This window comes from Notolabrus celidotus, chromosome 17 (assembly GCF_009762535.1).
Source record: "Notolabrus celidotus isolate fNotCel1 chromosome 17, fNotCel1.pri, whole genome shotgun sequence".
NCBI lineage: Eukaryota > Metazoa > Chordata > Actinopteri > Labriformes > Labridae > Notolabrus > Notolabrus celidotus.
The window spans coordinates 7,783,985-7,806,272 of NC_048288.1; the positions used below are offsets into that span (position 1 = coordinate 7,783,985).

Here is a 22,288-nt window from a genome sequence, read left to right on the forward strand (position 1 = left end):
GACCTTTTTTTGTTTTATATTACTAAATACTACTTCAATATGTTAAACTGTGTTTATATTTAGTGGGGAACAGTGCAAACACATCCTTCACATCACTAAGTTTGCTTAAAACTCTGGAGAAGTCTCAAGGGAAGGTTTGCAGATATGTGGACTCATGGAAAGTGTCTAAACTGGTGAAGTAAAGTTTGCATGAAAAGTCCTGATTATTCGACAGTGGTACAGTACTAAGCACTCACACAATAACTGGGAACTCACCTCAAATTTTGTGATTCTGAGTGTGGACATTGGGCATCTGTTGATATGTCTCACAGTTCGTCCGACACAGTTTTGCACCTTGAACGCACCATGGTCCTCTACCGGAAGTGCAGTGACGTTGGCGCGTTTGTTGAAAACAGACCCGGGCAGACGTTGTTGACATGATGACACTCACCATCAAACACACACTGAAGTGACAGAGTTTGGTGTTATATGAGGCTGTTTCGCCGAGGCAGGACGCAAGACACTCAGCATGGAGTTGTCCCCCCTTATAAAGAAAATAGGTATGCTAACTTAGAGCTAACAAACTTAGCTTTGAAGGCTGACTTCAACTGATGTTAACAAAACCTGTTAATTGCCTTGTAGTAGCCGCTTGTAAGCTAACGTTAGCAAACAATAGAAATCCTCTCTTAGTCTGTATGTATGTACCCTTACTTTATCATGTGTAATTGTTCTTAATGTCAACGCTAGTGTTAGCTTAGTTAACAAAGTCAGTGAACTTCTCTTCCACCTAATGGTACCTAGCTTCAGCTAAAAACACAACATATCTGCTCTTGAACGTCTCTTCTCTGTCTTCTGTAAACTTCAGGCCACTCTCTGGTGGAGATCAGAGTCCGAGCTCTGAAAAGCATCATAAGCAAGCTGGACCATTCCCTGATCTCTGTCCCTGACATTGTTCAAGAGAAGATGCTCTTCGTGTATCTTCTGGAGTGGTTCAATTTCCCCGAGGTGCCGATGCAGGAGGAGGTCCTTGAACTGCTCTCGACTTTATCACAGGTAAGGTAGACACAGGGGTTCATGATCGATCCTTTCATTAATAGATTAGTTCAGATAGTGTGTTTTGGACCTTTGTTTATCATGAACCTGCCTTTCCCTTCCATCAGATACATTATGTAGTACTTTGTTGTAAAGTTTGCCCTGTGACATTTTGAAGCCAAGTTTTTTTCCCACAATAATAATAATATATGTATTTATATAGCGCCTTTAAAAAACAGGTTTACAAAGTGCTTTACAGAGTGCAAAACATAGCGAGAGAAAAAACTAAAAAGCACATGACAATGGTTTATGAGAACTAATATGAGTTGAGTAAAAGCCAATAATAAAAACCGTGCAGAAATTAAAAAGTCAGTGATGAGTTAAGAAGTAAAAGCACATTTAAAAAAGAGTTTTTAAGAGAGATTTCAAAGAGGACAAGGATGTGGCTTGCCTGATCTCCTCCAGCAGGTCATTCCAGAGTGACGGGGCCTTGACTGCAAAAGCCTGGTCACCTCTGGTTTTTAACTTTACTCTAGGAAGTTCATAGATGGACCTGCTGGATGATCTCAGGCAGCAGTTGGGCACATACATCCTTAGACACTCTGGTACAATGGTACACCTTTTCTTTTTATGACTATTAATTCTCATAATTTTGTATTCCAAGCATCCTTCTGCTGCCCAGATGCTGAGAGACGTTGGTGCGGTAGACTTCCTCACCCAACTGTCTCCTAACGTGGAACCCAGACTGCGAGCTGTCATCGATGGAACCCTGGACCAGCTGTTTCAGCTACCTGAGCTACTCCCCAGTCATACGACGGTCTACTCGCATGGACAGCGTGCTGCAACTCCAACAGGTGTTGCAAGTTAAAGCCAAATTGTTGATTGTTTTTATGCTCTCGACTACAAACTACAAAATGTTCATGATTTCATGTCGTGGAGTAAAGAGAGGGCATCTCTTACTTAACGGTTTGATCAAATCCTACAGCATGTCAAATCATATTTTAACAAATCTGGTGTCTTCTGCAGATTTAGCTGTTCCACCTGAAGAGCATTCAACTAAAACAGGCTTTTTCAAAATGAGCATACAGAGCCAAACAGATGTACCGCCTCAGAGGATAGCAGGTACCTTGTTTGTTATTTTGATACTTCATTGGGTTTGTTTTCCTGTAAATATCTCTACTAACATGTTTCACGTTTGTGTTTTTGCACAGTGCATGAGACCGTGAGATGTCTCAAGTTTTCTGTGTTTCCATGGCTGACTTTGACAAACACAGACAGACACATACTTTCATCCAACGAGAGGTAAGGGACATCTTTACAACAAAAAATGAATATATGTGGGTTCCACAGAATGCAGCCTTAGTTTTGACACTCCCAAAAATTCCTTTCTTCAATTTCACCTCGAAAAATAACTCAACAGGACCACTCGATTAAAGGTGAAGCAGTTTACTTAAATAAAAAATAAAACAAGTACAGAGAGGTGTCCATTTTCCACGTGTTTATCCACAAAATCCTAAAAGAAACTAAAAGAGGGAGAGAGGTCAGGAAACCATGTGGCTCCACTCTCTTCTTGCCTAACTGCCCCTCATTATTTTGAAAAATGAATCTTCTACAGAGATCAACCCACCTTAGCAAGGGGGCCGGGTTACAAGATGCAATGATTAAGCCATCCATCTAACACATGACATTCTATGTCATAAAATCCCAAAACATTTTAAAAATGATAAGAAAATACTTAGAGCATAATAAAGTTTAACATTTACCATCTTTTTAAAAAATGTATATATTTATCTTAATTCTTATAAATAAACTATCAATGTAAACTATTATCTTGCACATGAACTTAAATTATAACAACCTCATGAAATGCATTAAGGCTCCTACAATATATATATATATATATATATATATATATATATATATATATATATATATATATATATATATATATATATACATACACATTATATTGTATTTTTTAAAATGTATTTATTCCAAGAAAATAATTGTAACAACTGTTTGAGAGGGAAAAAATTGTTTTATTTATTATATGAATTTATAGGGATGCACTGGTTGAAACAATCTCGGCTGATATGAGTTCTTTTGTTAAAACAATAATTTAGCTTTTTTTTTAGCATTGTGATTAACTCCTCCATCTGTGCCACAGACCATTAATTATCTTTATTATAAAACCATCACTTAACACTTAACAGTGTTAAAGTCATTCAGACCTTCATAAACGTATCTTTGAGGGAGCACAAATTCAACCGTACAAATGTACAGAACAGAGTTTACTTTAACCTTTCACATGAAAAATGACTTCCCCAAAAGCCTCTTTACATTTACAATCACAAACTCAGGAAGAGGCTGTTCTCAGTTCTTACACAGCCAAACCAAAGACTTATTTTAACTTAACATAAAGACTTAATGATATGCACTAGGAAGGAGACCCCTGAGTAGTTTCAGAGCTCACCTGAGGGGTTAGATGTCTTATCTGGCCTGGCAATGCCAAAGAGACCACCAGAAGGGACTGGAAAAAGTTGCTGGGGACAGGGATCTCTTGGTCGACCTGCTTACACTGCTGCCATCAGGACCCAGCCTAGGTCTGGGCGATAATTCGATAAAGATAATTGTTGTGATATAATTTTTCTCAATATAAATATAACAAATGTTCAATAAAAGTTTGATATAAATAAACCTGTAATTACACCCTCCCCCCCAACCACTGGACAGGGAGGGGGCACTAATGAGCCTGAATGCTAGTTGCCACCCAACATTAGAAAGAAGAAGAAGACATCATTGAACAGCCAATCATGTTGCAGGGTGAGAGGTAGGCGGGGCTTAAAGACTTTTGGAGCGGAATGTAAACAGAGCTGAAAGGAGCATCCGGGACAAGGAAGAAAATGTTCACATCTTACTCTCTTAGCACTGTCAGAAATGATGGATTAAAAAAGTTTATCAGAAAACTTAATTCAGAGACAAACTAACAAATTGTCTTCAGCATTCACTCAGGACCAAAAATCTGCCCTTTGAATTTAAATGAAATAATGATTTGAGATTCATCATGATAATTATCGATATCGACTGATATGAAATATTTTATCGTGATAACATCATTTTCAATATCGCTCAGCTCTAACCCAGCCCTAGATAAGCTGTAGAAAATGGATGGATGGATGAATGTTTCCATAAGCAAAAAAGTACTTTAGGCTAAAACATGGGGCGTACAAACTCGCCAACATTGCCACAACAGATAAATATCAGCTAGTGCAATTGCAGAATCCCAAATTGCCATGAGAGCAGGCTGATATTGACGGATGTATCAGTGCATCCCTTTCAATCAATGAATTTGACAGCGTGATGTGCATGAAGTGTGCAGTGATGTTGAATCTCTGAGTTTTAAATCAATCTGCTTTTTTTCCTCTGACACAGCTCTCTAAGCAGCAGCAACCCCAACTTGGTGCGGACCACGTGTGAACTTCTCTGTGACGTCATCATGCAAGACTTTCCGGCGGAGATCTTCCTCCAAAGGCCCAGCATCGTAAAGGTGCCACTGCAGAACCCCTTCACAGCTTTCATTTCTGGTTCTGGGCCAACAGCTCGTGCACCCGTCCCATAATGGAGTTCCTTGGATGGTCACTCCAGCCACTGTTAAAATAATAGCCTGTCAAAGAGCGTCCTTGAAGAAAACAGCGATTTATAATTCTGTGTCCCTGATCTTGCAAAAGGTAGTGGAGACCTCTGAGGGCTTAACTTTGCTTGAGCAAGCACTCGATTGCTGTGAGGATATAGTTTGGCCATGTTGTACCTCTTTGGTGGCTGTATTTCCTTGGTGGGGGATTTTGTTCTCTTCCTGTTAAAGCCTCCTTGAATGTGAGAGATTCTGCAGCTGTTTCAAGCTGTTTCAAGCTGTACCCATCCTGGTCCAGTAGGCTCTGGAGGAATCTCTACAATGCTGTTTCAACGAGGAGGTCAATGTGCTTGTGTCAAGTTAGTGTGTCCTGTAACTGAAGTCATATAGACCAGGGGTTCCAAAACTTTTCAGCCAGCGACCCCTAAAATATAGGTGCCAAAGACTTGCGACCCCCACTGTCCCTCAAAGTGATTTAATGTAGCTTCATTTAGCTGGTCTGCAGAAACTGACCCTACCTATATGATCATGTGGTTTCTTGTGCCTTTATGAATTAACCTGCTGCTACTGATGCTTTTGATAATTCACTGTGCACTGACCCTAAACTTAGGAGTCATCTGACAAAAAAGGAAGGCAGAAAACTTGTTACATTTTCTATTTTCAAGGTTTTATTTCAAGTTTAGATACAATTTTGTCAATATTTTTTACTGTAATGGATCAAAGTAGGGATGCACCGAAAATTTGGCCACCGAAAATGGCCCAAAAGGGCAATTTCGGCCGAAATACTTTCAGTACCAAAACAACACGGCCGAAACAGAATTTTGCAAAGCGAAAAAATGTGGCCAGTACGCGCTTGTCTGGATAAGGGCCAACATGTCTGCATCTGTTCTTCCTTTAATTGCAGCACTAAAGCGTCTTCTAAGCAAAGAGGTTGAGACGGACCATGGAGTGAAAACAATGAAAAGTACACTCTTAGAGTCTGTCAGCACACGTTTCACTGAGATCTGTTCGGATCCTCTGCCCTTCACCGCGACTACACTTGATTCGTGTTATAGAGATCATTACTTGGATGTGGGAATAAAGCAGCGCGCACGAGAAATGATCCAGGCTGAGATGGATGCGGGGAACCCACTTGGAGACGGAGAAGCGCACATCGCAGGAAGGAGAACAGAGCGCAGAAAAAAGGACTTGTCTCTCTGAACCAGATGAGGGGCATGCACCCTCATTGTGTGATATGTTCAATGAGATCCTTGATTTTAGTGAGGTTAATTCACAGTCATAGCCAGAAATGCAATGGTACTAATAATTGACATAACAGTTTTTTTCGGTGTTTCAGTTTTCAGTTTTCGGCCAAAAAATTTCATTTCGATGCAACCCTAGGACCCACCATTTGTGTCTTGCGACCCCCCAGGGGGCCCCGACCCACACTTTGGGAACCCCTGATATAGACGCCGGCTGATGCACATTGTTGGTCTGCGGTGAAGCTAATCTTCATCTCTTTTGTTCAGAGCCTCTCTCCTTGTCAGAGTAAGAAAGTGGTCTGCACTCCTTGACATGTGCATGTGTTGTTGAAGCTTGTCATTTCTTTGGCACGGACAGAGTGCTGGAGGAGACATCATTTTGCCCTGATGAGCCGCTGTGAACATAACTATTTGTTAATAAAGTGCTGCATTATATTACATTGCTCTCTCGGCAGTATTAGCAAACTGTCACGCAGCGGTCTCATCATCAAAGAGAAATCATTATGGGGAAGTAGTTTTCTTCTTGTGGCTCTACTTGGCCCTCAGTTGAGTTAGTGCGGCTATTAAGCTAAATTAAATGACTTGGATTTAGAGACATGACATCATTAGCTGCAGAGGGCAGGGAATCTGAACTTGGAACAAATTGCTGCTTCAATAATTCAATTCCACTTGCCCTTTTTATTTAGCAAACTTATTACAACTTTTCTATCACTGTCTGGGTTTAAGTCCTGTTTGACACAGCCTTTGTTCCATTATTCGGTTTGGTCTGTTTGTAAACAAAGCTATAAACCAATTTATTCGCCCAATTATAATAATACCCTAATTGGGTATCACTTGCTGTTAATTATGTGTGTTGAAAACCTTTCCATAACCCTGCATCACAATAAAAACACTGCTCTGATATCCCCGTCTGTTTCCAGAACCTCCTGGCCCTGTTGAGGCTGCACGGCTCAGGTAAAGGTGAGGCCAGCTACCTCCACTTGCAGGCTCTTTCATGCCTGAGACAGCTTTGTGTGGGGCTCAGGAGGAGGCTACGCTTTCATCAAGATCCAAGCTTCTACTCTACAAAGCAAGGTAGCACACCTCATCCGTTAGCCTGATGTTAACATCCAGATCCAGGTGTTTTTAAATGCTAATAGCAGGTGGATCAGGTTATTACTATAATACTATAAAACATAGACGAAACCTCAGTGATGTCATCAGTTTGATTCTGAAGAGGCGGTATGAAGCCAAAAGATCCTAGTCCAGTGTTTCCCACACATAGACAATACCTGGACAGGCGACCCATGTATAATGGGACCAGTTTTACCTTATCCTGACAAGAGCACCATACAGGATCAGGGTTAACTCCTGCCTCCTGTGTCTGATAACCTGCAGCTCCTGACACATGCTTTGAAGGTGATCAGAGAGAGAGAGAGAGGTCCTTCAGTACGTCCCTCCTGTTGATGTATTGATGAGATGTGACACTTCATGTGTGTGTGTGTGTGTTTAGGGTGCAGGGGTAACCGAACTACAAGCAATAAACACATGCTAAGGACAAGGCACAATTAGTAATCAAACTAGCCTTATAATAGAATGAATGGATAGGTGTCATAAGGTGATACAGTCTGGTCTGATCCTCATGATTCAGGGTTTGTTTGTGACTGTAAATGAAAATGAAAAGAAAACTGAAATGATTGTTTTTGGTTAACCTGATTTGCTGGATGGCATAGACAGTGTTTTTGGTGATTTAGTGTCTCCCTGTCGCCCTTCTGTCAGGAACTTTGGTGTCATCTTTGACAGTACTTTTAAGTGTGATAAACAGATCAGCTCTGTTGTGAAGACAAGCTTCTTCCAGTTGAGGCTTCTGGGCAAAGTAAAGGCCTATCTCTCTCCTCGTGAGTTTGAGAAGGTTATCCACATGTTTATCCCATCTTGCCTGGATTGTTGTAATTCTTTGTGTTGTGGTGTTGATCAGTCGTCTCTTCTTCGCCTGCCTCAGGTACAAAATGCAGCTGCATGCCTGCTGACTGGGAAGAGACGACAAGATCACATCATGCCTGTACTGGCTTCCCTTCACTGGCTTCCTGTTAGCTTCAGGATCCAGTTCAAATTATTGATGTTGGTTTTTAAAAGCTTACATGGGCTGGCACCCTCATACCTGTGTGAGTGTTTGCACCTGCACGCTCCAGCCAGAGCGCTCAGGTCAATGCACCTGGCGGTTTTAGATGTCCCAAGATCGAGGCTCAAAACTCGAGGTGACCGAGCCTTTGCGTTGACTGCTCCCACACTGTGGAACAGTCTGCCTCTTAATATAAGACATGCTCAGAACATTGAGAATTTTAAATCTTTACTTAAAACACATCTCTTTGCGTTGGCTTGTAATGCCTGTTGAGCGAGACATCCTGACATTTTATTTAGCTTTTATTTATTGTTGCTTTTTCTTGTTTTATCTATTGTGTTTTAATATCTGTTTTTTTTAAATTACTATTTGTTTTTATTGATTGTGTTTTTAAGCTTGTACAGCATTTTGGCCACCTGTGGTTGTTTTTTAAATGTGCTGTATAAATAAAGTTTGACTTGACTTGATTGCCTGTTTTATTTTCTTCTTTGTTTTGCAGATCCCGGCTCCCAGAACTCATCCTTCTCCGTCTCCCATGAGGTGCGGACCCAGCGCTCCCAGGCCTCCTCTCCGGGGGCAGAGTGTTCCCCTCGGCCTTCTGTGGTGGGACGCACAGACCAGAGAGCCAGGGGAGATGGCCAGGATGGAGATGCAGCATCCAACAGGTTTGATTCTTAAGATCGACTAACGATTAAGCGGCTGTGCATTCAATGGAGCAAAAACAGATCCCTTTAAAAAACTTTGTCACATCAGGACTTGATTCTCTCAGTTTAACATCTGTCCCTCTTTTGAGGCTCACCTGTTATCATGTTAGTACGTCTCTTGCTTGTTGAGATAACTCTTGTCAATTCTGTTCACCAGACCTCAAACTAAACATGCGGCTCTCACACTTGTTACATTTTTTTGCACAGTAGGATTTTTTGAGGCTTTGATAATAACAAAATTGCAAGTGACACCAGCAACCCGCACATGGAGATAAAACAGCATGAGGAACACTGTGGAGGATTTTCTTCTTCTTCTTCTTTAATATAAATAACACCATGAGCCCTCTAGCGGACGGTCTACGGTGTTTAAAAATACTGCTCTAAATCCCAACAAGGGTAAAACAGCTTTTGTGATCCATCCCCGAGCTGCTTGTACGTCACTCCTTGTAATTCAAGTGGTTCAAGTGCAGATCAGGAATTTGCAGTTGTCTCTCCAACCCCCTTTTGTCTGTGATTCATCCAGTGGCAGCTCGCAGAGAGGTGGAGCAGCAGCCCAGGCCCCCAGGCAGACCCCCCAGTCGCCTGCAGATGTGGCCCATATGGCGCTTCCTGATCTGGGTGTAGAGGATGTCCTGGAGCTGCAGTTACAGCAGCTCACTTTGGCTCAGTTCACTGTTGCAACCTTGGAACATGCCATACCTCTGCTGAAGACAGGTAGGGCTCAGTGTGGTTTTATTTCAAGGATATTTTATGTTTGTGGCTGAAATACAGAGAAGATGTTAGAAATGTCTCCTTTCAAATCTTGTCACAGAACCTCCCTCGCTCTCCCTCCTCATCTCTCTCTTCTTCCTCAGACTCTTCGCACGTGTTCCATCGTGTTCTGGAGCTGCTGTGCGACGCCGTCCTCCTGCTCGGGGACAGCGTCTGTGAGCTGGTCTGGGACGAGCGCAGCCTGGTGGGGATGGAGCTGGCAAGTCGAAACACAACTCATGACAGCCTCTTATGTAGATGAATGGATACACTTCACTGACAAAAAAAAAGGGGGAACTGGGTTGGCCACCTGACAATTTGCGACAGACACACAGGCATACGGTGCTTGACTGTGGAGGAGGCGTGTGATTGATCTGAAGGAATTATATAAGGTTACAGAGGCTTTGTGCTGGGTACAAAGAGCATCTCACACATACATGCACTCCTCCTGTTTGTACCCCTGGGTTCACACGAGCTCAGAATTGTAGAATTTGTGTTTGTTATTATGTGTGGAGAGTCCATACAGAGGCTTGTGTTAAACTGGCTTGTTCTTTTTTAGCATGCACATTCATTTGTTACCCTGCTGACTGGTGTGTTCCCATGCTGGGGGACTTATACACTTGTCAAGCCCCGGCCCTCGTGGCCCTCTGCTGTTTAATACATGCCCAGAGCCTCGCAGCCTGAGAACTGTTTTGTCATCTTTATGTAGAGAGCAGCTTTAGTGTGCCAGACCTCTAGGTTTTTCCTATGGGAATGGGCCGAACTGTGCATCCCAGCAGCAACGATGCACAGGGCATCTACTGCCCTCTGCTGGTGTTCACCCTCTATTGTTCAATTCCTCCTCCAAGAACAAAGTGGCTGAGAATAGATTGTTCCAATTTATTCATACAGAGATAGGGTGGATCTGTATCTCGTCCCAAAATAACCCTGAAATCTGATTACATTCAATTCCTAACCCCTGGAACGAACAATTTTTCTCCTGGCTCCCGCCCAGTAACTGAGCGTCAGTGTGTGTCTGTGAACATGCACGTGATGTGGGTACATGTGCGTGTGCAGCTGTGTTTGTGTGACGTGTGTGCCTTTTGTCTACATTTTCTGTGTGTGTGTGTGTTTTAGAAGGAGAAGCTGCAAGCCTGCATGGAGCTACTGGGGGATATCCTGAGCTACCATCAGAGCTGTTCAGCAGACATTCCCCACAGCTGTCAGGTTCATCACAGAACGGCTTACACAGGCACTGCTATATTCACCGTTAAACTCCTACAGACCATCCTACCTCCTGAAAAGGTGTGTGTGGCACAATGAGATACTTCCTCAATGGTTTAACTCCCAAGAAGACAAAAATTAAAGTGTGTTTGCTTCACACAGGCCGTTGAAAATCTCCCGGAAAACACAGCAAAAGCTATTTTCCATCTATCCTTGGATACGTCATTGGGAAGCTTACTACCCAGCATGCAAGAGACAGCCGTGGCCTACTTGGAGCAGGTGAATTCCGACAGCTATGATCTCTACAGGAGGGTGGCCCGTGCTGCTCTTTGGATGGAATCCACCTGCAACTTCCTCAAGGAAGCACAAGCTGAGGTATAAATCCCTGTTATATAATTACAGCAGAGAGGGGAGGCATCCTCTGTGTTTACCACCTATGTACCTTAGATTAAAACATGGAGCTACTTTAATTTTTGTCTTAATTCTTTGATTTACTTCTTGATTCAGGGAGAGAAGAACTGGTTGGAGTTACTGGAGCTGGCAGATGAAGCAATAAGCGGCCTCCCGTTTCATCAGCACCTGCCCATCGTCAAAGAATGCGTTCACATCTGCTCCTACCTGTATGATCAGAATCATCATCCTGCCTTTTAAATTAGTCACTTATTCCTTACATGTGTAAGCAACATATTTTAAGGGTTACGTCCTCTGGCTGTCCATCATTAGGTGGAAGTTTGATCAGCCCAGCCCCCTCCTCCAGACAGAGAGCCAGAAACTGCTCCTCAAGCTGCTGTCACATCCCATACCGCCTGTGAAGACAGAAACCTACGAATGCTGTTTCAACCTGGTCAAGGTCAGAACAAGCCATCTTCTCCTACAGTCAGTGTTTGAATGACATTGTGCAGGTTCACGGCTGAAATTACAGCTACTGGATCCAGAATGGGGTCTGTTTGGTGGGTCACCTCCTTTAAAAAAAAAAGTAGCCTAAAGACGGATGGATTGCAGATCTTTCACAGTGTGCTATAAAAAACCCACTTGACATTTGGAAGCAGACTTCCTTTTCATTTTCACACCACCATCTAAAGTACAAGGCTACATTTAAAGTGAATTGGAACTCCTGTATGCAAGTGCAAGTGGGAGGACAGTGATAATTTATGATGTGCTTTGGTGTGATTATATACACCCCTAGGACTGCCTTGGCATCCAGAATGTGTCACGACAGGAACCGGGAGCCTGCGGTGGAGTGAACTTCCTTCTTCACCACAGGGTGCTCTATGAAATAAGCGCTTTTGGGCTCCAGGATTCTGCAGAGAAGGTAGGCAAATGTATATGTGTTTTCCCTCTGTTTATATAAGAGCTACATGTTTTTATCTTTATATTAGTTTAGGGCAGGGTTAAAAAGAATAAATGTGGTCAAGTACATGGCTTTCTGTGTTCTTTTGTCTGTCTTAAAGTTATTGTGCATCACTGTAGTCATGCTAAGCTGCTATTCTACACCGCTGTCATGTAATTTAGACATTTAACAGTCCGTCACTCCCTGTACCCTGACTGTAAATCTTCCATGAGCAGTGTCTGTGTGACTTCAGCACTTTACCTGTGATCTATAGGTGAACGCTGCTGCCAAGGATATCCTGCTTTTCCTGCTGAAGGGGCGATTGATGATGACAGCATCAACCTGGGAGAGATTCAATGAGGCACTTTACCCGGTCATGCCAATATTACAGGTACGCCTCTCTCTGTGGAGGCTGTGTTGTGTTTGGACCACGGAGCTCATAAAGCGGCATCATGTTTGGAACTTATTACATTATAGTGGTGGAGTCGGGGGAAGTGGTGTTTGTTCTGCACAATCAAAACAACTATGATCAAAAGTGCAATTTTAGCACTCTTGGACCACAGAAGCCTGCATATTGAACTGCCAGGGAGAAAAATGTAGTTATTCTCTCATTTCCATATCCTGTGTTATATTGTTTCCTTTTGGGGGGGGGACAAGCTTTTATTAATTGTTCAGATTCAGGCAACAGAAAGCCTGGAAAGTCTTCATGAATATACATGAGATTTTGACTAGGCTGTCAAGTGTGATTTAATTCAAGGAGGCCATTCAGAGATGGGCCCGCCATGTCAACAAGAGATGAAATGAAACCAGCCGTAATCAAAGCGATGCATATTTTATTTACTGTTGTGCTGCTTAGATGGAAATCCCCATTGTTCACTCCATTGTCTGCCAAGGCAGCCTGAGTATTGTGTGTTTGTGTGTGTGCGGCAGGGTTACTCCAGCACTGAGGAGTCACTGGGAAACTGTGTCCTGCTGATAAGTGACATGTCAGACGCGGCGAGGGACAGCGTGTTTCCAAGCACAGCCAAACTAAAAGCAGCGCTGAGACTCCTTTTCACCAAACAGCCCACGTGAGTCTGAGCTCTGCGTCTTCCTTTTGTCTGTTTTTGTTTTTCACATTGTGAAAGTCTGGGTTTCACAAGCCTGCACAGATATAAACACGATGGTACATTTCTTATGTGTGAAGCTGCTTAAAATAAACTCTCTGTTTTTCCCCCCAACCAGAAAAACTCCAGAATCTAAATATTTAGCTTTACAAACCGTGATGTGATGGACATATTACGACTGTCTGTAGCTGTCAGCTGATGTGCTCATCAAGTCCTCTAACTCCTCAGTGAGGCCTGTGTAAAACAGCTCTCCAGTCCCAGTCTATGAATATTGATAGAGATGGAAATTAACACCAGACACTGGCCAGGAGACAAGCCCCGGTAAATTTTGGCAACAGCTAATAGATTTGTCTGCCCTGCCAGACACTTTCTGACAATCAGTTACCGTTTGGGTTCTCTATAAAAAACAAAAACACAGGAGTGATGTAACGTAATTAACCCTCTAATGCAGGCAGAGGGCACGGTTCATCAGCTGCTTAATGTTGTTTAAATCTGTCTTTGAAACTGTGGCTCTGAATTAAATATTAATACCCAAATCTGCATTAATTCTGCTCATTATTATCAGAGTGAGAATAGCAGCAGTGCAGCAGATCCTGCCCCACCTGAACAGTGCTGATGATGCCAGCACCGCCAGACCAGACCTGGATCAACAAGTGGTTTCCTCACTTCCAAATCTGTTTTGCCTCAGGAGCCCGTTAGACATTCGGCTGGACACAAGCAACAAGTCTGTGCTCAAGGTATAAATCTAATTATATAAAAGAGTCAGACATGAGGACTCCTGAATATGTGTGGAAAAATTCAGGACAGCCTGAGCCTGAAGTTTCCCACGGTTGTTATTCACATACACTACCAGTCAAAAGTTTGGACACACCTTCTCCTTCAAATGGTTTTATTTATTTTAATTATTTTCAACATTGTAGATTAATACTGAAGACATCAACACTATGAAATAATCTGATTTTGCCATAATCTGGATTACAACAGTAATCAAATAGAGCATTGTGTACTAACCCTACCTCTGAACAACACAACTGATGGTATCAAACACATTAAAAAGGCAAGTCATTATACAAATGAACTCTTGACAAGGCTCATGTTCATTAGAAACCATTCCAGGAGACCACTTCATGAAGCAGACTGAGAGAATACCAAGAGTGTGCAAAGCTGTCATGAAGGAAAAAGGGGGCTACTTTACAGAATCTAAAATATAAAACATATGCTGCTTTGTTTAACACTTTTTTGTTCATTCAATAATTCCATATATGTTCTTTTATAGTGTTTATGTCTTCAGTATTATTCTACAGTGTTTTAAATAATTAAAATAAATACAAATCCTTAAATGAGAAGCTGTTTCCAAACTTTTGACTGGTAGTCTATGTCCTCCACAGTGTGAAGTTTCCCTGCTGGACTGAAGGGGTGAGGGGTTGGGGGGCATAGAAAGGATGCTTCTGTAGTCACTGTGTGGTGTTTAGTACTCTGAGCCTAAAACTACAGGCTTACCTTTACATGAGTGCTGAAAGTAATTGGACACATTCACAGTATCCACAAAAGAGTGAGAAAGAACGTGCCGGCAATCAGACCAGAGCATGAAGCAGCTTCATTCTGTGTGTGATAGTCACACCAGTTGCCTACCAGGCAAGTGAAATATTTATATCACCCCTCCCTGCTCACTTGGGGTGAATTTTCCTGCAGCGTTCACACATCATATCATCCTAGATTCTTGCAGAAATTTGCGAGGGGGGGGTGTCATGACACAGTCCGGATGAAAGGGGAAATGTTTGGTGTTTTCATGCAGAAGTTTCAGGAAATGTGCAAGAGTTTAGTGCATATGTGAATATACAACAAGAGAAACACTGCTTATTTAATGTGTTATGATCAGGTGGAGTCGGTGGAGAAGCTGTTTTGTATACTGACCTCAGACACTGTTGACATCTCCCTGAGAAGATCAGCAGCCGAGCAGCTCGCTGTAGTGCTACAAGGTGAGCTGTGTGTGAAATCTCTTTAATAATGTAGTTTTTATCACTCTTTTATTATTCTGTGATACTTTTCTATGTTGAGTCGTGGCTTTTTACAGGCTAACGTCTTTATAACATCTTTTAAGTAAACTTATTCCATGCTTCTCTGAAAACTTCCTGATCAGGTCCTGATTCAGAGCCATATATGAATATGAAACACACTGATTACTTACTGTTAGGACTTTTAAGGATTATTTTAAGCTTGATATTTCCTGAGGACATACATTCTTTAAATTCCCACTCACATAAATGTAGAGTTAAAAGACGTAAACAAAGGTCTCCTTGACAAAAACTCAAGAACTCTCTCTTTGTGAGAAGTACAATTTGCAAGGAGTACAGCAGAGTTGTGTGCCTTCCCACCACCATATGTTTTAGACAACCCCGAAAAACAAATAGTTGATGATTATGCAAATGTTTGTTGTGGATATATTGAATTGTTCTCCTGCTTTCCCTGCAGACACAACAATGCATCCAGTGCTGAAGAATCTCGAAATAACCGACAAAGTCATTTCTTTCATTATGGAGAGTGTAAACGGCAACACGGTAAACACAAACCTGCTTTGGCAAAGTGATGAATAGATGTGTGCTGAGTGAATTGCTGTTGAAGCCAAATAAAACAAACCCCTGTGTCTCATAAATGCAGTAACATGTGCTCCCACTTTGGTACATTTCCTACTTTTGTGAGTACGTGTGTTGCCAGCGGATGTGGAGGAAAGCCACTGAGGCGTGCATGATAGAAGGATGAAGTGGCCTGTATTAATAGAGTCAGACAGGCGCTGGTCAGCAGGGATTTTTGCCCTCTAGTTACTGCAGTCTGCTGATCATTCCCAGGCTTCAAATCAGACACTGCTAACAGGGGTAAATGTCCAGCATTACTGACTACATGGAGGTGCAGGGGCACACAAACAGGATGACTTTTCTCAGCTAACGAGTGTGTGAAGATGGTGTGCCTGCAGGTTGTGTCTGTCCTGAACCTCATTGCCTGCATCCTGCGTAGTCCCTGATTTAGAGTTCAGCTTATGTGAAGAGACAGTACAGAGGCCTTGTGTATTTTGTATGTGTGAAACAGAGCAGGAGACAGAAAGAGAATATGTATGTGTGTGTGTGTGTGTTTGTTTTTTTCCATGCAATTAAACACTGAGTGCGTATGTTGCTGTTTTCCCCAGAGCTCCGATTGCCTGCTGGAGCCTTGTGTTTGCATCCTGAGGAAGCTGGTGTATGCAGATCCAGCTCTGAGGCACAGCCTGGCACAGCGCAACCTCCTGCTCCTCACTGTGCTCAGGGGTACGTTCACAAGACAACTCATTAAGTAACAGCTCTACTTGTTGTGTGGTGCAGCCCGGGGGCACGTTGTCAAAAAAGAGATGACAAGTCAACCTTTGATGTGGAGTTTATATGTCACACTATAATAAGTGGTATCGTCAGTATGATGCAACTTGTTGCGACAGAGCTCAACTCAAGTAGCTTTATTAGAGCTTCATCTGCAATGCTGTAGCTCATGTTGCAGATAAATGATAGGTCACTCATTCTGAATGAAATAATCTGACTGTTAGGGATGTAAGGATACACTCAACCCACGATTCGAATCCCGATTTTTGGTTCACGATATGATTCACTCACGATTCTCTAACGTTTTCAAGAAAACTGGATTGAACTCAAAATTTAAATGACTATTATTTCTACTACATTTCTCAAATATGGACAGTTGTAATATATATTTTTTCTCTTATAGTTCTTTGTAAACAAAGTTTTTCATTTTTAATGTGTATTGTAACTCAATTAAAAAAAACACTGCACACTTTTTTCAGCACCTTGCAAACAAACTAAAAATGACTGTACAAAAATACCTTGTTGTAAAATTTCAGAACAATTATAAAGAAATGGAAAGTGAACGATTCCCAAATGAAAGTAAGAAGTATTAAAACAAATAAGGTAAATCTCTTTAATTAAACAAAAGTGCAGCGTATGCTCCTGGCTTGGAATTGACATGTTTTTCTTAAGGAATATCAGGGAAAGCCGACATGCTGCCATACCTCAGACTTGAAACACAAAGGTGCATCCTGAACTTCTCGGTCTTCACCTCGTGCCGCCATGTCTGCTAAGCTCAACTCAGTGAGAGACGAGAGAGCAGCGCAAGAGACTTAATGATGCTGAACAAGCGGAGTGAAATGCAGATAGCGCCTTCTACTGTTTAAAAATATTATGCCGATACGAATGTTGTTGAATCAATTTTAATCCACCCTTATTTGTATCGATTTTTTACCATCTTGTGATATATCCTTACATCCGTACTGACTCTGTTTTTCAGTGTATTTTAGAATCATTTCTGCACAGATTTAGACGGAGAGATGCTTTTCAAGTTGATATATGCAGGAATATGTGCCAATTTTCATGTATTGCAAATGTAATGCATGTCCAACTCAGTTTAAAGCACCAACACCAAGTTCCAGAGTCATCATAACATAACCATAACCGTAATGTAAGTGAAGCCTTCCTGGTGTGTCCCAGACTTTCATTTTCGAAACGAGTCTTGAAGCGTTCGTCATCCTAACAGAGTTATGAAAGTCTTCACTGGATTCATGAGGTGTGTGTGTGTGTGTGTGTGGGGGGGGGGGGTACAGTTTAGGGTGTGGTTATTATATAAATGTGTGTGTTGTGTCTTCATTATAGCGTCCTTGATATTGAAGGAGAACAAAGGCAATGGAAGCGAGATAGCTGTCCTAATGAGCTTGCTGTTATTTGATGAGATTGCAAGCATTGAAATGTGGTAAGTTTGTGTTTTCCTCTCTGAGATCTCTCTATGCTAAAAAAAAAAAAAGTACCTTATTCAATCCTTTGTTGTGCTTTCTGTCTTCTATCAGGTCAGACAGTAAAAACACGGATGTGAACCTTGCACCGTTTTCCCTACCGCTGTCTGTAATTCGCAGGTAAGTTGGTTGGTACAATCACAATGATCACTTTCCTGTGGGTCGTAGTTTCTTTTACAGTTCTCACTATTTCCCTCCAGGTACAACATCCCTTTCCAGGCAGCATCTCATCACGCTGTCAGCCCGCACTGCTGCGTCCTGCCCCCTTCAGCTGACCTGCTGACACTGGCACCCGCCCGCCAAGCCCTACAGGTGGCCTGGAACACTGCATGGCTTTCTGGGATGGACAACCTGCTCGAAGAGCTGCAAGGCATTTCAACCTATGCTGATGAGTAAGAACCTTTATACTTTTGACTTTTTCTCTATGCAGTGTGGTGGGAAAAGTCATTTTGTTCATAGATTTATCAGTTGAATTTTGAAATTTTTTAACTTGGTTTTAATCCAGTTTTAGGAACTTTTACAGTTATATCTACAGTTTTTTTTTTTGCTTTCTCCTAGTTTTTCCTTTCCTTCCTGAAATTAAATGAAATAAAACAAAACTTCACCCAAACCAAAAGATGAAAACTTGCAAAAGAAGTAGGGGTGACCCCGACTAAGGATTTGCTCAGTCGAATCTGATTCATCAGATTTTGCCATAGTCGACGTATAGTCGAATGTTAGTTTTTTTCCCCATTGGCCCTTTGTCTGAATTATGGTGACAACAGAATAGATAGGTATAAAACTTGTATCTATTTAATCTATAGGCTACTGTTCGCAAAAACAAAGAGGTGATGAAAAAGAAAAAACTTAAATGAAAATAAGGAATAGGACTTTGGGAGATATTTAGATAGTGTCCACACAGCAGAGACCAGCCCTGCGGTGGGTAGTTTGTCCAACTTAAGGCTATATATTTCTGTAATATTCAGAATCAAACCTGAACCAGCTAAAGGGTTTTTGAAACGGTCTTTCATTGCGTCTTTGTCTGCTCGAGTCTTTTCAAATTTTAAGCCAGGAAAACCAACTTTACATTCAGAAGTGCGCTAAGTCTTGCCTTGGAGAATATCCTCTCTGATGGTGTGGAGGTGGAAGGGATGCTGTGGATTGTTTTTGTTGCTCTGGACAGCTCTGGGTATCCCTCCTCGTGGCCCTGCACAGATTTTTGTGTGGTCCGCTAATCCTTGATCTCACAGCCCTCTTCATGAAGCTGCTCCTCGTCTTCATTTCTTTTTTTAGGATAATTTCTTAGCCTGACATTTTGAGCTGCTATGAACCTAAAAAGATTTAAGGCCAGCTGAGGTATCGCTGCTCCACAGGTGGCAGGTCCTGCTAAATGGGAGAGTCCACCTTTAATTACCAGGGGAGATTGAATTACCACCTTAAGGAGATTTAACACTTAAAAAGCTATTTTTCGAATTACATTAAGTATTTAGAAGTTTATGTTTATATCAAAATAGGCTATATAAGACATGATTTATACGGAAAAAAAGGAAAATTATATAGAATTAGACATTGAGCACCCCCATAGTTTAAATGGAATGACCTGCGTTTCAAATGCAGATGTTCGACTATGGGATTAGCAGTTAACTCAGGCTCTTTATAACGAATCATCGAATATTCGACTATTTGGGGTCACCCCTAAAAAGAAGTAAGATAAACATAAAAAAAATTCATCCTTTAAAACTTAACCAGAAATAAAAAGAAACAAAAAAGTGTAGAAGGTTGGGGTCAAGAAGGGTGTTAATGTTCATGAATACTTTGTTTTGAGGTCATTTCTTTATGAAAATGTTTGCTGTAGGAGAAAACAATTAGAATGATAACTCTATTGCAGGCCATAAAAAAGCAAAACAACAACAGTCTGGCTGCACATCACTCTTACACAGTGCTCTGTCTCGTGGAGAATAGCAGTGAAGAATTAGTTTCAGAAGCTTGGCATCTTGTGTTTCATCTGTCTTCATTTTCTTCTAATGTGACCTAATTCAAACAGATGAGAGCGTCTCTCACTCAGTTTTAACTGGCTTGATTACAGCAAAGGCGTTTAAAGTGCATCATAGACAGATCAATCCACCTTAAAGTGAATGTTATACACTGCTTTTATAGGAAAAAGGAATACTTAACTTACAGATTTCAAACACAGAGCTATGAACTTTGTTGTTTTGATGTAATCTGACGGCTTTGTTGAGCGTATCTTTTTGATTGTAGCTGCTACGATGCCTGCTTCTGTCAGATGCAGTCACATGTATTTCTAAGAACACGTCTCTCTGTGGATGACTCATAAATGTCTCATCCCTCCAGATTGGTGATCAAATATGTTTATCAATGCAGCCATTAGTATTCCTCTGAAGCTGCTACTTATGCAGCTCTCTTGTCAACACATCAATAGTCATGTAAACAGTCATGCAATCTAATTTATATTTTTAACGCTTCACATTTCTTACCCTTCAGATTTCATCCTGACTTAAAGCTGTCAGAAGCACAGGTTCTGTCTCTGCGGGTGGTGCACCTTCCCGCTGCGCTGCAGGACTGCATCCAGGCCATCGTCATGGCGGCGGGACACAGTTTGGTGACCTCTGCCCTCTCCAGGCTCAATCTCTATCTGCTCATCGACAGGCTGGCCCTCCCTCACGTTCCCACCCACAGCTGCAGAGACACTCTACAGGTGCTCAGTTGGCAGGCAGCAGTAACCAGGTACACAGAATACACAGTGCAACGAGACGCTCATGTATTTAAGGTTCACATGCTTAGAAGCAAAACACCTAATGTGTGTAGTTAATGTGTGTACATTAAGTTATTTAGGACTTTAAGACAATCACCTACACTGTGCGAAGACTTCCTCTTCAGTCCAAATCGCAACTTGGGAAGCGATCGTGTGTTCATATCAAAAGCAAATTAAATTCACCCCTTTAGATCTGTCTACATAATAAATGCTATCATTTCTTTGCTCATCACATCAGCTGGAGTGGCGCCTATTGGTCTTTCCATGCGAGTCTCAGTTTCACTGTAAATAGAAGTTTAAGGCTGATTCACATGCAACTGGCATGGGAATAACATTATGATGCATTTCTGTAAACAGTTTAAATGGAAGCTTTGTCAGCTCTGTTCTCAAGAGGAGAAGAAAGCAACCTATAGAGTTTGGATTGCTCATTTCTTCTTTTTTTCTGTCTTTTTAAATATACACTACCAGTCAAAAATTTGGAAAAACCTTCTCATTCAAGGGTTTGTATTTATTTTAATCATTTTAAACACTGTAGATTAATACCAAAGACATCAAAACTATGAAAGAACATACATAGAATTATTTCATTTTTTTAAAAAAGTGTTAAACAAAGCAGAATATGTTTTATATTTTAGATTCTGTAAAGTAGCCCCTTTTTCCTTCATGACAGCTTTGTACACTCTTGGTATTCTCTCAGTCTGCTTCATGAAGTGGTCTCCTGGAATGGTTTCTAATTAACATGAGCCTTGTCAAGAGTTCATTTGTATAATGACGTGCCTTTTTAATGTGTTTGATACCATCAGTGGTGTTGTTCAGAGGTAGGGGTTAGTACACAATGGAGAGCCCTATTAGACTACTGTTGTAATCCAGATTATGGGAAAATCAGATTATTTCATAGTGTTGATGTCTTCAGTATTAATCGACAATGTTGAAAATAATTAAAATAAATAAAACCATTTGAAGGAGAAGGTGTGTCCAAACTTTTGACTGGTAGTGTACATTTTGGGGCATTTTATCCTTTATTGATAAGGCAGCTGAAGAGAGAGTAAAGTGGGAAGTAGAGAGAGGGAAGACATGCAGCAAGTGGTCGAGACCAGGCGTTGGACCAGCGACTGCTGCAACGAGGACAGTGGCAAAATTCTGTTTACAGAAGACAATAAATCATTGATAGATCACTGCTGAAGGGAGCAGAGATGTCATCATGGCAGATTGTGTGCTGCCTGCTCTTTCTCTCCAAACAGACTGTTTTTTTTTTCATATTCACTGAAGCCTGCCGATACGTCACAGGTCAATTCTAATCGACTACAAACAAAATACAATCAGGAACCAGGAGACTCCTCATGTCAAAGTCTGATCAGGCTCTACATTTTGATGGAGAACATTCTTATCTTCTTGTTCACTGAATCGTGATTTAATATTTTTGTCTTACTAGAAAGAATTGTCATTAATTCATTGAGTTGCCAGCATTTCTTTTCTTTCAGTTCAGGCTTTCAGTTTGTCTTTCCTGTTTCTGATAAAGGCATAAAAGCTTTCCTGGAGGAGTGCAACAAATTGGGAAAATCTCTGAAAAAGTTTCAGCCAAATTATTTGTGATATTTTATTACATTTTTGGGGCGTAAAGTTTGAGAAAGAACTAA

At 41.4% G+C, this 22,288-nt stretch overlaps 1 protein-coding gene across 2 annotated transcripts in view; it reads left to right on the forward strand.

Moving 5' to 3' along the window:
• Positions 1-338: 338 nt before the first annotated feature.
• The window catches only part of rttn (rotatin), a 47,775-nt gene continuing 25,825 nt past the window's right edge, over positions 339-22,288 (forward strand). The window contains exons 1-25 of one of the 2 annotated variants that reach the window (XM_034707047.1): positions 339-539; positions 845-1,032; positions 1,676-1,865; positions 2,038-2,133; positions 2,223-2,313; positions 4,444-4,558; positions 6,804-6,957; positions 8,484-8,649; positions 9,212-9,402; positions 9,543-9,658; positions 10,555-10,722; positions 10,804-11,016; positions 11,149-11,261; positions 11,365-11,491; positions 11,828-11,953; positions 12,246-12,362; positions 12,902-13,041; positions 13,643-13,814; positions 14,957-15,056; positions 15,550-15,635; positions 16,259-16,376; positions 17,763-17,859; positions 17,954-18,019; positions 18,100-18,291; positions 20,381-20,623. In XM_034707047.1, coding sequence (XP_034562938.1) covers positions 509-539; positions 845-1,032; positions 1,676-1,865; positions 2,038-2,133; positions 2,223-2,313; positions 4,444-4,558; positions 6,804-6,957; positions 8,484-8,649; positions 9,212-9,402; positions 9,543-9,658; positions 10,555-10,722; positions 10,804-11,016; positions 11,149-11,261; positions 11,365-11,491; positions 11,828-11,953; positions 12,246-12,362; positions 12,902-13,041; positions 13,643-13,814; positions 14,957-15,056; positions 15,550-15,635; positions 16,259-16,376; positions 17,763-17,859; positions 17,954-18,019; positions 18,100-18,291; positions 20,381-20,623 — 3,416 coding nt within the window. In that variant the 5' untranslated portion in view covers positions 339-508. The remainder of the gene's footprint in view (positions 540-844; positions 1,033-1,675; positions 1,866-2,037; positions 2,134-2,222; positions 2,314-4,443; positions 4,559-6,803; positions 6,958-8,483; positions 8,650-9,211; positions 9,403-9,542; positions 9,659-10,554; positions 10,723-10,803; positions 11,017-11,148; positions 11,262-11,364; positions 11,492-11,827; positions 11,954-12,245; positions 12,363-12,901; positions 13,042-13,642; positions 13,815-14,956; positions 15,057-15,549; positions 15,636-16,258; positions 16,377-17,762; positions 17,860-17,953; positions 18,020-18,099; positions 18,292-20,380; positions 20,624-22,288) is intronic. The other variant, XM_034707048.1, reaches the window with a different exon arrangement.